At 47.8% G+C, this 16166-nt stretch overlaps 3 protein-coding genes across 9 annotated transcripts in view; 2 read left to right on the top strand and 1 right to left on the bottom strand.

Annotated features, from left to right (window-relative positions):
• Positions 1-62: 62 nt before the first annotated feature.
• Positions 63-1140, top strand: TMEM88 (transmembrane protein 88). Its single transcript, XM_057716385.1, has 2 exons — positions 63-330; positions 451-1140. Exons 1-2 carry the CDS (start codon positions 121-123, stop codon positions 718-720), a joined length of 480 nt encoding a protein of 159 aa, XP_057572368.1. The 5' UTR covers positions 63-120; the 3' UTR covers positions 721-1140.
• A 612-nt stretch (positions 1141-1752) lies between these two features.
• Positions 1753-16166, bottom strand: part of NAA38 (N-alpha-acetyltransferase 38, NatC auxiliary subunit) — a 24642-nt gene continuing 10228 nt past the window's right edge. For 2 of the 7 annotated variants that reach the window (XM_057716570.1, XM_057716574.1), the window contains exons 3-5: positions 3296-3547; positions 2087-2796; positions 1753-1914 (exon numbers count right to left, since the gene is read on the bottom strand). In XM_057716570.1, coding sequence (XP_057572553.1) covers positions 1802-1914; positions 2087-2495 — 522 coding nt within the window. In that variant the 5' untranslated portion in view covers positions 2496-2796; positions 3296-3547 and the 3' untranslated portion in view covers positions 1753-1801. Of the gene's footprint in view, positions 1915-2086; positions 3009-3295; positions 3548-9352; positions 9463-16166 lie in introns of those variants that run through there. The other 5 variants (XM_057716575.1, XM_057716573.1, XM_057716571.1 and 2 more) reach the window with 5 other exon arrangements.
• LOC130840744 (cytochrome b5 domain-containing protein 1) lies at positions 3188-7268 on the top strand. Its single transcript, XM_057716578.1, has 4 exons — positions 3188-3341; positions 3434-3510; positions 3640-3858; positions 4477-7268. The coding sequence occupies exons 1-4, from the start codon at positions 3188-3190 to the stop codon at positions 4705-4707; spliced, it is 681 nt and encodes a 226-aa protein (XP_057572561.1). The 3' UTR covers positions 4708-7268.

Genomic DNA, 16166 nt, shown 5'->3' with positions numbered 1-16166 from the left:
GTGCCTAATCCTGGAGTCGCATTCCAGGATAAGGGGGGGTGGGGAGAGGCTGGGCCGGGGGAGGGGCAGGAAAGAGAGCTATAAGGGCCGCGGCCCAGGCGGGAGGGAGCCAGGCGGGCCATGGCGGATGTCCCCGGGGCGCAGCGACCGGTTCCCGGCGGCGGCCCAGAGCCCCGGGACCCCCTGGACTGCTGGGCCTGCGCCGTGTTGGTCACCGCCCAGAATCTGCTGGTGGCTGCCTTCAATCTTCTCCTGCTGGCGCTGGTGCTGGGGACCATCTTGCTGCCCGCTGTCACCATGCTAGGCTTTGGCTTCCTCTGCCACTCCCAGGTGAGCGTGCGCCCGCGGTGTGCGTGTGGGTGTCTGGTGACGGTGGCGGTCTGCTCTGTGGGCCACAACCTCCCCGGGCCTGGGCGGTTTGGCTTGGGACTCACGCCTTTTCTCCCACAGTTCTTGCGCTCCCAGGCACCCCCTTGCACCGCGCACCTGCGGGACCCGGGTTTCACAGCCCTGCTGGTCACCGGATTCCTGCTCCTCGTGCCGCTGCTCGTGCTTGCCCTGGCCAGCTACCGCCGCCTCTGCCTGCGCCTCCGCCTGGCCGATTGCCTCGTGCCTTACAGCCGAGCCCTCTATCGGCGCCGGGGCGCCCCGCAGCCGCGGCAAACCCGGGCCTCGCCAGGGCCCCAGGCCGTTCCAACATCAGGAAAGGTCTGGGTCTGAGGACCCTCGAGTCAAGAACAACCCTGACGACTGCTCTCCCTCCCGGTCGGCCCAAGGACTTGAACCCCCGGGGGTCTCCCGACCTACCCTGCCCCCATTCCTGCCTAAGCCGGGTCCCAGCATCCGCTTGCGGAACAGAACAGCAGCATCTGTGGACCCAATTCTGGTGAAAATTCGCCACACCCCGGAAAACCCACTTTTTCCTCTCTACCCATATGTGAATCCTGGACATCTGGGCTGGACCCTGCATCTCCCATCCCCCCTGTGAATAGGACAACTGAACCTCGCTGGTGCCCTCCTTTTCCGGTGTTGCTCCTAGTATTTACTGGCTGTGTGTATGGGGGGGGGGGGGGGCCGGCGGGTGAGCGAGGTTGGAGGGGAAGGAGTCATCACACGTTAATAAAGAATTAGTGAACTGAACGCGATCCTGGGATCCTGTGAACAGAGGGGCAGCACAAATACTAGCACTCCTGCCATGTGCCGGGCAGCAGGAAACAACACGCGGGTGGGGGGGTGGGGTGTGGCTCTAGTGCGCAGACCGGAGCATCCTTCAGCCTCCTGGCCTTCCCTTATCGCATTAGCCCGTTCTTCCTGGCCAGACCCCAGAGCTCTGTCCCTGACCCCAAAGTCACCTCCTCACCAACAGAATGGAGGGGGCCCGGCCTCTGTCGCCTGCCCTGCTCCCCTTGGGGACCCAAGCCTGTTCTCTGACCCCAGCTTAGAGGAACTCCGTGTTGCCAGGCCGGAGAGAGAAACAATAGGCCTTCCGGAGCAGGATGACACCCCCTCCCGCCACAATTCTGCAGCCGCTGCGTGGGAGGGAAGATGAAGGGGCCCACCCTGGGGCCTGTGGATCAGAAGCTCAGCCTGTCCCCCATCCTCACCCCGAACCTGAGGGAACCTTTAGCAGTCCTGGGCGTCCAGGTTGTAGGAGGAGGGTTGAGAGTGCTCCCGACTTCAGAGAAACCTCTTCCTCTAGGGATAAGGTGTGCAATCTCTGCCCCAGGATCCCAGCTACACACAGAAACAGGCCACGTCGATTACAGGTTTAATGAAGTCTGCAAAACATGCACGACCGTGCTCAGAGATAGGGAGGCCCCGCCAGGCTCTCTCTTTGCACCTCAATAGAAACGATGTGGTGTCCAGGTACCATGGCCAGGCCCAGCACACGGGGTTCCCCAGCAGAGAAGGAATCTGGAAAGAAGAGTCAGAGCATCAGGGAGGCAGGCCAGCGTCGGCCCCACCCCTTCTGAGCCACGACTTCTAGCCCCAGAAAATAAGGGGTGTAGCCAGGCACTGAAGGGGAAATGCCTTGCGTGAGGCTCCGCCGCATTCCCAGCCGGGTGTGCATTCCCCAGGCACTGACCCGACGGCTTGAGGAACTCCTGCGCCGAGCCCAGGATAACATTGCAGTCGCGGTCGGTGCAGAGGAAGCAACCGACCAGTGTCCGTCCGTCTGTCATGCGAATGCGCATAGTCTTGTTGAGCAGCGCCTCCAGCTGCTGCCTAGCGCGCGCAGCCGGCGAGTCCTCGCGCTCCCCGTCTGAGTCCTGCGCAGGGCGGGATAGGCGCTCAGACCGCGCCGCCCGGGCTGCTGCCCGCCCGCGGAACCACAGCTCCCGACAGACCGCGGGGCGCTCACACGAAGCCCAGAGGCTGCCGGGAGCTGCAGTTCCCCCTTCGCTCCCCCATCTTGCTCCCCGACGGCCCCTCAATCCCAGAACCCGAGCTGACCCCGGCGCTGGAACTGCTCTGACGCCGGCTGCAACAGCCATTCTCCTCTCTTAGCAGCATGGTTGGTCCAGCTCCGGCCATTTGTTCCGGGGCCTCCTCCAGGCCCTTCAACTTCCTAAGAACCTTTCGGGTCCGGTGGTCTGAGATCTCGCGAGCGCTCCCGACCTGTTTTCTTTCGCGAGATCACCTCTCCTCCTCCTCTTCGTCTCTTGGGCAACTGCAGATGTCTCGCGAGCTTCTCCTACTTCAGCGAGGCTGCTCACCGAGGCCTATTACGCCGGATGTACTAAGATATCGCGAGAAAGCTTCAACTCTAGGTTCTTACACATCCTTTAAGGAACCCTGGGATTTAGCGAGAATACCTTTTTTCATAATCACACTCCTCCCCTCCCTTGTCTTTCTGTCTCGCGAGATAGTCTGTCCTAAATACTCCCTGTAGCCTAGGCCACTCTGAATTAAAACGGTGTCTCTTTCCCCCGGAAGTCCTGAGGACACAATTACTTGAATGCCGGAATCGGACTACGTTTCCCATGAACACGTGCAGCCCCCGCCCCTTCTCGGCCATACAGCATTTGATCTCAATGGACGGTGGCCGAAAAAGGACAATGGTTTCCATGTTAGCGGATAAACGCGCTGCCCTGAGCTCCTGGACGAGAGGGAGGATGCAGTAGTGAATGCGTGCTGAAAAGCGAGGAAGCAGCTAAAGGAGTCGGTGACCGATAGAGGAAGAGCCATGCCACACCGGGGCCTAGTGGCCGGGCCAGAGTATTTTCAGCGTCGCTATTTCACGCCGGCCGAGGTGGCCCAACATAACCAGCCGGAAGACCTCTGGGTGTCTTACCTGGGAAACGTGTACGACCTAACGCCGTTGGCACAGGAGTACAAGGGTAAGGGCCACACTTTGGGCCAGCGTCGGGGGTGTGTTTGAGGGTGCTTGGTTCTTGGATGGCTAGCATTGACGGCGGCTACTCCTTCCCAGGAGACCTGCTGCTGAAACCCATCTTGGAAGTTGCGGGCCAGGACATCAGCCACTGGTTTGATCCAGACACCAGAGACGTGAGTTCTGCTGGAACCTGGGTTGCGGGGAGGGCCACTGGAGAGCGGGGATGAAGAGGAAAAGCAGAGGCTAACTAGAGCCCGAGATAGTGACTGCTCCAATCCTCCTCCCCAAATCCTGCTTTAAAGATCCGCAAGCACATAGATCCACTGACCGGTTCCCTGAGATACCGCACCCCTCGGGGTCGCTTTCTGCACGTGCCGCCTCAGCTGCCCCGTTCGGACTGGGCCAATGATTTTGGGAAGCCTTGGTGGCAGGAATCGCGTTACGAGGTGGGGCGGCTGTCCGCCAAGACCCGGAATATCCGCATCATTAACACGCTCACGTCGCAAGAGCACACATTGGAGGTGAGAACTGGTGCCTGGGGCAGGTTAGAGGGAACTGGGAATCCCGGCAAATCTCCAAGCAGATCTGCAGGCCAGCAGCTCTCCACAACCGGTGGGGGCTGTATTTTCTTTTCTTTTAGGGGTAACGGAGAAAAGAAGACCACCTAGGTCCCCAGGGTTGGGAATTCAAGGTGTGGCTGGGGAACAAGGTACAAGAGACTTTTTCATAAGCCCAGGGTGACAGTTTGTACACCTTAGTAACGGTGGTCCTCAGAAGCTCTTACATGCTGTGTTTCTGTACAGCAGTTGCAAGTGGACTCTCTTATTAGTCTACTCTATTGTGGGGATGAGGTAAGGGGGCAATGACTTTAGGCCCATCCGTTTATTAGAAGTGGTTGCCATAAAGGCAGGTAGGGTTTGGGAGCCATTCATTGCATGCTGGAGCCCCAACTTTATTTCTGGGACTGTGGAGTGCCTTAAAGCTGCTATCTGCCAAGGGAGGCACTCTGATCCCAGCTCTATCATCTTTTGAGTTCCTGACCTTTGCTTGGGGTGTGGGTGTGGGTGTGTGTGCATGCATGTATGTGTGTGTGTTCGTTCAACCCAGAATTCTGGGGTGGGTGCTTTCATGTTCTCCAGGTGGGGGCCCTGGAATCAATGTGGGAAATCCTACACCGCTATCTCCCCTATAATGCACATGCTGCCAGCTACACATGGAAATATGAAGGGAAGAACCTGAACATGGATTATACTCTGGAAGAGAATGGTATCCGGGATGAGGAGGAAGAATTTGATTATCTCAATATGGACAGTACACTCTACACACCTGCAGTACTGCTGTACTTCAATGATGACCTCACAGAGCTATAAGAAGGGAGATGTATGCTCATGTAGACTCAAGACATATTTTGAGTTTAGCTGTATCTGTGCCCTGTAGGAAAAGATGTGGGGATGGGGGGGAGGGCGGAACCTGGACCTAGACTTCCACTCTACTCTGGGAGCTGGCCTGAGGTTCCCATGCCCTACTATAGTGTACAGGTCCTATTCCTCGGGTTAATTACAGTTTACTCTGAGATAGTTAGGGAGAATGCTAGAAGTGAATTAATTTTTAGGAACGATACAAGAAAACAAAGTATCTTAGATCAGGGAGATGTAGAAGAGGATAGTCAGATAGAGCTCAGGCAGAACTTTTCAACAGAGAAAGAGAAGTCCTACACAGGGAGGAGGGCTGGAAGAACTTTTCTGGCAATGGAAATGGGATGGCCGCAGGAAGATGGGATTTACAAAGACAGGAATAGGAAATGTCTATCACTGGCCATGCAACACTGGCTAATCTCTCTTCTGAATAGTATTTGGCGGCTGAAACCCAAGAGGAAGAAAGGAAGTGAATGATCACCAGGTAATTCAGGCTAGATACTATGCTATGTGCTTTATACATCTCATTTAATACAACTACCCATACAACAGATATCATTACCACTATTTTACAGATAAATCTTCTGAAGCTTAGCAAGATTTAATAGCACAAAAAGGCACACTAGTTAGTAATCAGATTGCAAACCCAAGTCTTCCCAATTCCAAAATCTATGTTCTTTTCAATGTAAAGAGACTAACCCAATGTCCAGGCTCACTGCACAATGGGAACCTACAGGCCTCTTGTGTAGTCCGACATGGTATCGTGTTTTGTGTGTGTTTTGTTTTGTTTTTAGTTACTGTCTTTGAAAGGGAGTTAGCAGATTTCTGCAGTGGCAGAGAGGATACAGGCAAGGCTAAGTGTCAGCTGAATAACAGCTTTTGAGGCTACTTCATGGCTAATCCCATAGCAAACCTTTCCTCTGACTCTTCTGAGGGAAAGAGGTGGGTATATACTGACTCCAGGAAAACTAGTGTGGGAAAGGGCCTTTGGATTGGGACACTTTACATGGGGGAGCACAAAGGAGGCAACAGCACGTACATTCACGATGGGCCTGTGCCTCTGACGGGAAGGTGAGGACTTTGCCAGATGGTGACTCTACAAGGGGCTCGATAGAGGAGATATAAAGAGAGGAGCTAATTAAGTCAGCAAACTCCTGGTGTTCAAAAGAGAACCACCATGGAGGGCTGTGGCCAGATTTGGTCCCCTATGACCTAAGCAGGGAAGGGGAATGAGAATAGCAGGCAAAGAAGAAGCAGGGAGATGTCAGTGCACCTTCCTGGAAGGTGGTCCCCCACCAGACACAAGGTAGGCTGCGTAGGAGTATGCTGAGGGGCTGACTGTGAACAGCATGGACAGAGGCGGAGACATCTGTATCCAGTAGTATCTGAACTTTGGCTTCAGTAGTATCTGAACTCACTGTGAGACAGGGCTTCCATTCAGTCCCATGTAATGCCAGAGTCCATGAATTATTTGAATCATTTTGACATTTAATCAACTCTGCACTTGTTTCATATGTATCTTGTTTGCTCAATTAAACCCTAAACTATTTGAGAACCAAAGCTCTGCTGTGGCTGTAGCCCCAGCCTCAGGTCCTGTGCATGGGATCTGCCCACACGCATCCCTCTTCCAGAGTTTCCTACTGCAGTACCTCTGCCAGAAACACATCCCTCTCCTCACACACCCAGTCACTCTCCAAGTAGAGTCCATCTCCTATATATCTCTGGGTCCATCTTCTTTTCTCGAAGCTATTATCATCACCTCTGGTCTGGACTGCCGCAGTAATTTCCTAACCAGTCCTCCCATTTCCACTTCTGTTCTCCACACACGGCACAATGAACTCTGAAAAACAAACCTAAACATCTACCTTTCCTCCTTTGGATTCTTCAGTGGCTTCCAGCTGCTCTTGGACCAGGGTCCTAAATCCAAAGACCTTGCATACCTCAGCCTCCACCTTGCATCACCCCTCTTCATTCACTGGCTTTCTGTTCACTAAATGTTTTCTTGCCTCAGAGCCGGCACCCAGGCTCTTCTCTTTGCTTACAACACTCTTCCATTTCCCACCTTGCTAATCCTGAATGTTTCTTCCTCATGGAGACCTTTTCTGACTTCTCGATGTAGGTCAAGACTTTCCGTTAAACCTTCTCTTAGCACCATGCCTATTTCAGAGCACTTATTACAATAGTAATGTTAAAATTATAGGTGTAATTGGCTGGCTGGCTGCTAGATTGTAAGCTCATGAGGGCAGAGATCATGTCCATCTTGTCCACTGCTGTATTCCCAGTGCTGGGCACACAGTTGCTGCTCAATAAATTTTGATTGAATGAACTCAAATGTTAAGTGAATTCCTCTGCCTGTAAATAACTAGTGGATGGGATGTTGCATCCTGAGGGGCAAGGTAGGACCAAGAAATAGGATGTCTGGATCCTGTGCTGTAATCTCTATCCACAGGTTTCTCTTTTCTTGTTCGCCATAGATCCAAGACCAAAAATTACTCCATAGAGGTTCTCCCTCTCACCAGACTTTTGGGGCAATCGACCTGTCTTTTCTCCATATGGCCACCAGGTGGCTGTAGTCACCCACAGAGTGAAGGGAGAGGGGCCTGGATGAGGGAAAACACTCTCTCAAGCTCTAAACAGGTTAGGATTAAAGGTAGTCTGTGGGAATGTATCGGTGGAAGGGAAGGATCAGAAAAAAGGGGAAAAAGAACATGGCCTCTATTCTATTAGCATTAGGTTTATTCCTGTTTTTAATTTTTTCCATAAGCACATGCCAGGAAAGGAGTGTAGTTTGAGAAATAAAACTCACGGGATAGGACAAGTAGGGGGTCTGATTACAGGTGTGGGTGTGTACAGGGTGAAGCACAGAACTATGGAAGGAATAAAGGTCACAGACTTTTAAGATAATAGAGTATGTTCATTTATTCTTAGTGGGGTTTATTTTGTTTGTATAAAGCTTTCTACTAGGCACTACCTTGGTTCCCTAAATACCTAAGAGTGGATATTTGCCTGAGGAGTATGTAAATAATGCCTCATCCTAAAACCTAGAAAGCAAACAGAACATGAGTGTAGGTCCTTTTGTGATGATCTCTTCTGTTTGGAGGGAGGTGGGTGGTGGGTGGTATATTGAAAGGAAAGTTGCCTGTCCTCAGTAAATCATAGCAGCTTCAAAGAACTCAATTTCCCACAAGCCTCAGTCACTATATACGCATATCATTGGAGGTCATAAAACGGTGTATGTTCTTTGCAGGAAGCTTGCTGACTCAGTGGGCTAAAACATACACACATGAAAAGGTAAATGAAAACAGTACATGGTAAAGGACCAAATTATGGTACAGAAAGTTTCCATAATTTGGCAAATCACAATTGGGTTCTTAACCTGGGCCTCCAGAAATGATTTCTAAATATTGTGTGTGTGCGCAGACGTGTATTATTTTGGAGAAAGGTGCTGTAATTTCCATCAGTTTCAAAATGGCCCAACCCCCTGCCCCTGAAATAGTACACACACAAGCACAATAACAAAGACCCTCAAAAGCAGAATGTCAAAGGTGACAATGCAATGTGGTTCCAGGATTCCTGGCACCTGCCTCAACGGTCTACTTCAACCTTATACACCTGTGTTCCCATGGCAGCAGTTCCTAAAGTTTTAAGCCTTGGGGCTAAGTTTATAACTAGTCTGAAACATTTTACTGCCCCAAATTCTGATCTGGACATACCTCGGAGCTTAGTGAAGGGATCTATCATTTGCACTTGGGGCCATGACACCCAGTCATGACTTCAAGATAAGGTTAATGCACCCAGTCCCCACAGCTGAGTTTAGATAAACCACGTAGATACGTTGATATTAGGAGAACAGCCACTTTATGATGGATCAGTAAGAGTGCATGCAGGTTTAGTTGTAGAGAAAACAGACAATTTGGAACTTGAATGATCTTGGAAGTCAAATATTAAGTATTCAAAATACAAACAGATATGCAGTCCAAGTACTGGGAAACACACAGACACACACAAACACACAAGCTGGTGAATGAATAAGTGAACTGAGGCCATTAAAATGGAATCAGGGTCAAGAAGGTAGAGACGAGGAACAAGGCGGATGAGATACTGCTAGAACTGTCTCTCTCTTACTGGGAGCAGCCCAGCTCCTGCCCTTTGGGAACTTAATGTTTAGTGGGAACTTGGGCATCCAGTTTCAATCATCTGACTTAATCATCTCTGTATCCCCAACAGCCATATAATGTCTGGCATAGAGTGGCAATAAATACCTGTTTGTTTCAGGAATGAATGGTAAATGTAACCCCCACTACTTGAAATATGTGAACTCAGGAGTCAAATATATTCAGATAATGTGGTGTCCTTTGCTCCTTGCCCACTCTATTTGAAGAGAGCAGAAGAGATCTGGATAGTGAGTAACGTTTGTGCTGATAAATTCTTCCAGTCCTCCTAGAGAAGAGTAAGGAGGAGGAAATATTTCCTTGCCCTTACTGAACAGCCTATAGGAGTAGCTATTACTCTACTGTAGTGTATCAGTTGAGAATGTATTTGGCTGGAAGTAACAGAAGGCTGAGCTGGGGCTTAACTATAAAGGGTTAATTTTTCTCACATTTTGAGAGTCTGTGGTGTAGTGACTCCACTAGATAGTTCCTCACTGTCTCAGGCTGCTCCTGTTTTTGTCTCCATGATTATCTCCTTTCTGGCTGTTCTACTTCCAGTCTGTATTGTGGGCAGGAAGGAGGAAAAGGCAAAGGATGAAAGGGCAGTGCCTATATCAAAGCAAAAAGTTTTCCCAGACATCCTTAGCAGACCTTTGACTACATCTCATTGATAGGACATGTAGTACACAATGACCCTTAGCTGCAAGGGAGTCTGGGATAGTGAGTATTTTATATTGACATCTACAACAATAGCAGGGTCCACTACTGTGGAGTGAAAGAAAGGATACTGGATAGGAACTAGTTATGTCTTCTACAAGAAGTGTGAAAGTGCTATTCATCCAGTCATTAACAAAAAAAGTTGTTAAGCACTTTGTGTCGGGCACTGTTCCAGGTACCTGGGATACAGCAGTGAAAGACAGGCAAGGTTCCTGCTTTACTGGGACTTATACTCTGGTGGGTAAACAAACACGTAGACAAGATCATTTCAGATAGTGCTGAAAGCTCTGTATTATATATGTGTATATATACATATACACATATGAACACATATACATATATATGTATATCTACAAATACCAAAAGTACTATAAAGACAAAGAAACAGAATTACAAGAGAGAGTAATGGTCAAATGATCAGAGGTTTGCCTGAGATGATCACAAAGACTGATCTGTATTACCTGTAGATCTGCATTTACCTGCATTAATCACTTAATCCTCATAACAAACTTAAATACTGGGTTTCTTTACTTACACTGCAGAAAGAAGGAGACTGAAGCACAGAGAGCTTGCCAAAGGTCATACAACTAGTAAGTAGCAGAGGTGGGCTTTCAAACAAGACAGTCATAGGCCACCCACTTAACCACTGAGTGGCATCACCTCCCTACATGACAAACACAGTCACCTACTGCTGCTTAACAAAACCGTCCCAAGACTTAAGTGGCTTCAAACCACCACCATCATTTATTTTGCTAATGAGTCTGTAATTTGGGCAGGGTTCAGTGGGGACAGCTCATTTCTACTCCAAAAGGTGTCGACTGGGTGGATTACTAGAAGCTGGAGAATTCACTTTCAAAATGGCTCACTCACAAATGGCTGGCAAGGTGATGCTGTCTATGGGTTCTTCTCCATGAGGGCCCCATTCTCAGGACAGCCTAGGCTTCCTCATAGCATGGTAGCTGGGTTCTAAGAGCAAGTATCCCAAGAGAACCAAGAGGAAGTTCAAGCACCTTTTATAACCTCACCTCAAATCCGAGGGGAAGGAACTAGACCTCACTTCTCAGTGGGAAGAGTGTCAAACTCACACTGTAATAAGAGCATGTTGGACGTGAGTTATTATTGTGGCCCTTTTTGGAAAATACAATTGACCACAGATGCACTGGAGGCAAAGGAGGGATATCCAATCAGTCTTGGGTAGGAGTGGGGTGTTGAGTCTTTCTTGAAAACCAAAGTTGGAATCCTGGCCCCACCATCTATTTATTGGATTCATTAACCTAATACTGAGCACCTGCTATATATCAGGCACAATTCTGGACTCTGTGAATACACTAAATAAGAAGATATAATTTCTGCCCTCAAGGAGCTTACAGATTACTGTGAGATTCTGAGAAGTTTATAAGCATCTTAACTTGTCATCTTCCACTTGCAGGAAGCAGCCAAGGGAAGTTCTTGTTTTTGTTTTTTAATTGGAGTTTAGCTGATTTACAATGTTGTGTTAGTTTCAGGTGTACAGCAAAGTGGATCAGTTACACAGAGACATATATCCACTCTTTTTTAGATTCTTTTCCCATATAGGCCATTTACAGAGTAATGAGTAGAGCTCCCTGTTCTATACAGTAGGTCCTTAGGGGAAGCTTTCAAAGCTCCCCTGTTTAAAGTCTTGTTCAAAGGCTTCCAACTCCTCTTAAGAGGACATAGGACACCCTTACTATTGTCCACAAGGCCCTGCATGATTTGGCTCTTCCAGGCTCTTTTTTTAATTTTTAATTTATTTTACTGAAGTATAATTGTTTTACAATGTTGCATTAATTTCTATTATACAGTGATTCACTTATTTATGTGTGTGTGTCTATATATATATATGTACACACATACACATTCTTTTTCATTTTCTTTTCCATTATGGTTTATTACAGGATATCGAACATAGTTCCCTGTGCTCTACAGTAGGACCTTGTTGCTTGTCCACCCCACATACAATAGCTTGCATCTGCTAATCCCAAACACCCAATCCATCCCTTCCCCAACTTGCCTCCCCCAGGCTCTTCTGTACCTCCTCGTTGGCCTTTCAGTTTCTGACACTGAGCCCAGATCCTTTCTGCCAGGGCCTTCTCACGTGCTGTTCCTCTGCATGGGACACTCCACCCTCCACTCATCACCTGGCCAGTTCCTGTCCCTTAAAATCTCTGCTTAAATGTCACTTTCTCAGAGAAGTTTTCCCTGGTCCCTTCAATTATGTCAACTCTTTCATCAAACCCTCTCAGGTTGTCCTGAAACATCATAATTACAATGAAAATATTTAGGGTAATTCGTTGTTTAATGTCTGTGTTCCTCCCTTTTTAGAGTATAAGCTCCAGGAGGGCAGGGACCATGTCTCTTATTTGCCACTAAATATCCAGCACCTAGCCCTGTGCTCGGCCCAGAGCACTTACTCACTCAGTATTCATAAAATGAACAAATATAATGTGACATGCTACCAAAGGGCTAAGTATGAAACACCTTGGGAATATCTAAACCCAGTCTGCGGAGATCAGGGAAGGCTTTCTGGAGAAGCATGATCCTAAGCTGAGACTGGAAGGACAAGGGGGAGGTAGCCGAGTGAAGAGGTGGGAGAGGGTAAGGAAGAAAAGTAAACAGCATGAAGAGTGCACAGTTTGGCGGTGAGAGTGTATGGAGAGCTCAGAGGTAGAAGGAAGTGCAAAATGGTAAAGCCAAGAGGAGATGCGAGGCCTGAGGAGGATGGGCAATGAGAGACACTGAGGACAGACCAGGTCCTGCGAGACTTTGTAAACCAGCTTGCTTTTTTTAAAAATTGAGATATAGTTCACATACTATAAAATTCACCCTTTTAAAATGTACAATTTGGGGTTAAGGGTTTTATAAGGAGAATGCCATGATCAGAATTTCATTTTTAAAAGGTGACAACCACAATGTCAAGAGAGAATGGATCAGAGGGGAGAAAAAAGAGAGAAGAAAGTGGAGACAGGGACACTAGCGCTACTGCAGCAGTCCAGGAAAGAGACGAAGGTGGCTGGGATGAAGTTAGTGGCAGTGGAGATGAGAGAAGATGAACTGAAGTTAGGAGAGAATTACACAACTGAATAATTTATTGGGAGGGGGGTCTGAGGTAGAGGGAGGAGTGAAGGATGACAGCCAAGTTTCTGGCCTGAGTGACCAAGAAGATGATGAGTCCAATGGCAGATGAGGGAGATGCTTGGCAGAAGCATTTCATGGGGGAAGGAAGATGATGTGTTTTTAGTTAGCTGTCTGAAGTAACTCTGGGGCTTGGAAATACAGATGTCCAGATCTTACCAGATATGTGGGATCCTGAATAGAGCTCTGGGCTAGAGTTAAAGGTGCAGGAATTGTCAGCAATGCGTAACTTACCAAAGTCAAGGATGAGATCACCTCAGTAAAGTGTGATCTACACGGAAGGCCTGGGAGGAACAACATCTAAGGGAGGGGAGGAGAAGGAGACTCAGAAGGACGAGCCAAACTAGTACGAGAGACCCTGGAAAACGGTGCCAGGGAAGCCAAAGAGAGAGTATTTTGAGAGGAGGGAATGGTAAACAGTGTGAAATGTCACAGTCAAGTAAGGGGAGGACTCGAGCATCCACAGATTTAGCGAACAGCAAACCGGTGGTGCATTAGACCGTAGATGGATGAGGTATGAATGAGGTCTTCACAGAAGAAATCCAGCTGTAGAGGGAAGAGTTTTCTGGCTTTGTAACTGCACAGAATACTCTCCTCCTTTTATTTTTTTAATTTTTTTTAAATAAGGGTAACTTTTAAAAAAATTTATTTATTTTATTTATTTATTGGCTGTGTTGGGTCCTCGTTGCTGCACACAGGCTTTCTCTAGTTGCTGCGAGTGGGGGGCTACTCTTCATTGTGGTGCACAGGCTCCTCATTGTAGTGGCTTCTCTTGTTGTGGAGCACAGGCTCCAGGCGCGTGGGCTTCAATAGTTGCGGCACATGGGCTCAACAGTTGTGGCTCACGGGCTCTAGAGCACAGGCTCAATAGTTGTGGTGCACAGGCTTAGTTGCTCCGTGGCATGTGAAATCTTCCCATAGCAGGGCTCGAACCCGTGTTCCCTGCACTGGCAGGTGGATTCTTAACCACTGTGCCACCTAGGAAGTCCAATACTTTCCTTCTTTTAGATTCCATTTCTTCAATCATAAAATATGGACAATAGAAGTAAGGATTCACTAAGGACAACAGACATAAACCAGGACACAGTCACTTAAAAAGAAGCTACCTTACACTGTTGTTGAGAAGATTAAATATGCTAAGGTATGGGGAAAGGCCCACCAGTATAAAAAGCCCTTGGGACAAGCACTCGAAATTTTTAGTTTTCTTTCCCTTTCCTTGTGTTAGCCATTCTTTATTTAGTAATGAATGCTCCCCTTGGGATTTCTGGAGATTCCACTTTATTCAACATCCAGGTAACATCTGTCATGATTAGAAAATTAGTAGACCTTATCTGTGACTAACATTTGGTTTCCAACCTAACAACAGTGTTTGTGCCTCCATTAGGAGAACTGGGTATGGTAAAATGTGGTTTGTTTCATATCATACCAGAGCTGAGCTTATTTAAATAAAGCAAGGGAAAGCCAGGAAGTGGGGCCAACTGTTGGGAACAAGAATAACTAAAGTCAGCCTTTTAGTTTAATAACGAAAGTCAGCACCTGGCTGCTTCAGTTTAAGCTGCTATTCATAACCCAGGTCGTGAATCCTCTCACCTTACAAGCATTTTAAGTGAATCTCTCTGAGGTGAGAAATGGCTGACAAGTAACCGTGATTGTTTAGAACACTAGCTACCAATTATCAGGTGCCTTATAGCTGGTTAGTAAGTTAGCTCACTAATCTTCACTACAGCCATATGAGGTAGGCATTAATGTCCCTGTTTGACAGTTACGGGAGCTGAGACTTGAGGGATAAGTTGTTTGCCCAGGGTCACTGCTAGTAAGTGGCAGAACTTGGATTTCAGGTGCTACCTGAATCCACAGCTGAAACTCTTTCTCTGATGGAGGGAGTGAATAACTTCATTACTTGGCTCTGGACTACATTTTAGGAGTTACACAGTTTTGGAATATGGCATCTTTTTAAAAAAAAAAAAAGAGTTGATTTTAATTTACTAATCACATCCAATTCAGTCTGAAATTAAAATAACTCTCCCTATCCAAAGAGCTAGGTGGTGAAAGGGTCCACGAGCAAGCAAAGGGGCAGGAGGATGACGGCTTGGGTTCGCCAGGAAAGGTGTCAGGGCAGTTCTGCTATAACAACCAGGGCTTAACAATATATCATACCAGAGCTGAGCTTATTTAAATAAAGCAAGGGAGAGCAAGGCATTCTGGCTGGTGGGTCAATGAAAAACTATTAAGACATTGTTAAAAGGCAATGCCAAAGCGGAAAAAAAATATTTGGTTTTTGCCATTTTGTATAGCACTGTCCAGTTTCCAACACAGTGGTCAATCAAAGCAGGTCTAAAAGAGACTGGGAAGGAATTCTCTGGCGGTCCAGTGGTTAGGACTCTGCGCTTTCATTGCTGAGGGCGTGGGTTTGATCCATGGTCAAGGAATTAAGATCCTGCAAGCTGCACAGTGAGGCCAAAAGCTGGAATAAGACAAAGATAACAATTTGGGGCTAAATCTTCCTTTTCTTCTTTTTTTTGGGGCGGGGGGGCTGCACTGACCAGACCCTGACCCCTGCATTGGGAGCGCAGAGTCTTAACCACTGGACCGGCAAGGAAATCCCTTCCTTCTCTTCTTAAGGTATCCCCTTTACTCAACGAAGAGCAAAGGAAAGGATTTAGCTAAAAGGCAACAGAAGTATGAGCAGATGTGAGATCACAGACTCACATGGATCACAGGACTATTTCAAGAAGGGGGTGTTCAAGTTAAGAACTCAGAAATTTCCTCTTAATTTAGTAACCAGGTTGCTGGTCATCTTGTGAAAGCAGTTTCCGTAGAGAGGCCGGGCAGAGGGTTGGAAAATGAGTAGGCAAGTAAAGCAGACAGTGAGTGTAGCTAATTCTTTCAAGAAGCGTGGCTGTGAGTGGGCATAGAGAGGTAGGGTGGCAGCTAAGGAGTCCAGAGTGTCTCTTTTAAAGTTAAGGAGATTTGACTACATTTAAATGTGGTTGTGAAGGAGCAAGTAGAATGGGAGATAAAGGAGAGTTAGGGGGTCACTGTTAACCATTATTCCCTGATAAGGTGGCAAGGCTGGGAGCCAGAGCCCAAGTGTAGGTATTAGCTTCGGGCAGGCTAGAAGGGAGGAAAGGACAAATCTGAATACAGTTAAATATGTAGTTTTAATGTATTTCAAGGGAGTTCTCAGCTGATGAGCTCTCTCCTAGAAGTAGACCGTAAAATGTAAGGTGGAGGAGGTTTGAGGAAGGTTTGAAAAAGTCAGCATGGAGAACCGAAAGGAAGCTGCCTAGGAAAAAGGATTTCTGAGCAGGGATACTGGTCTGGAATGGTCATGGTGTTTTCTTCAGGAGCACTTTGCATCCTGAGTGTAAACAGACAGTTGAAGTGATCCTA

The sequence above is a fragment of the Hippopotamus amphibius genome, chromosome 17, assembly GCF_030028045.1.
Source record: "Hippopotamus amphibius kiboko isolate mHipAmp2 chromosome 17, mHipAmp2.hap2, whole genome shotgun sequence".
Taxonomy (NCBI): Eukaryota; Metazoa; Chordata; class Mammalia; order Artiodactyla; family Hippopotamidae; genus Hippopotamus; species Hippopotamus amphibius.
This window is presented reverse-complemented; position numbering and strand designations above follow the sequence as displayed.

Coding starts and splice junctions, on each gene's coding strand:
- TMEM88 (XM_057716385.1), top strand. CDS start 121: ATGGCGGATGTCCCCGGGGCGCAGCGACCGGTTCCCGGCGGCGGCCCA. Junction 331..450: donor GCTTCCTCTGCCACTCCCAG/GTGAGCGTGCGC, acceptor TTTCTCCCACAG/TTCTTGCGCTCCCAGGCACC.
- LOC130840744 (XM_057716578.1), top strand. CDS start 3,188: ATGCCACACCGGGGCCTAGTGGCCGGGCCAGAGTATTTTCAGCGTCGC. Junction 3,511..3,639: donor TTGATCCAGACACCAGAGAC/GTGAGTTCTGCT, acceptor CCTGCTTTAAAG/ATCCGCAAGCACATAGATCC. Junction 3,859..4,476: donor CGCAAGAGCACACATTGGAG/GTGAGAACTGGT, acceptor CATGTTCTCCAG/GTGGGGGCCCTGGAATCAAT.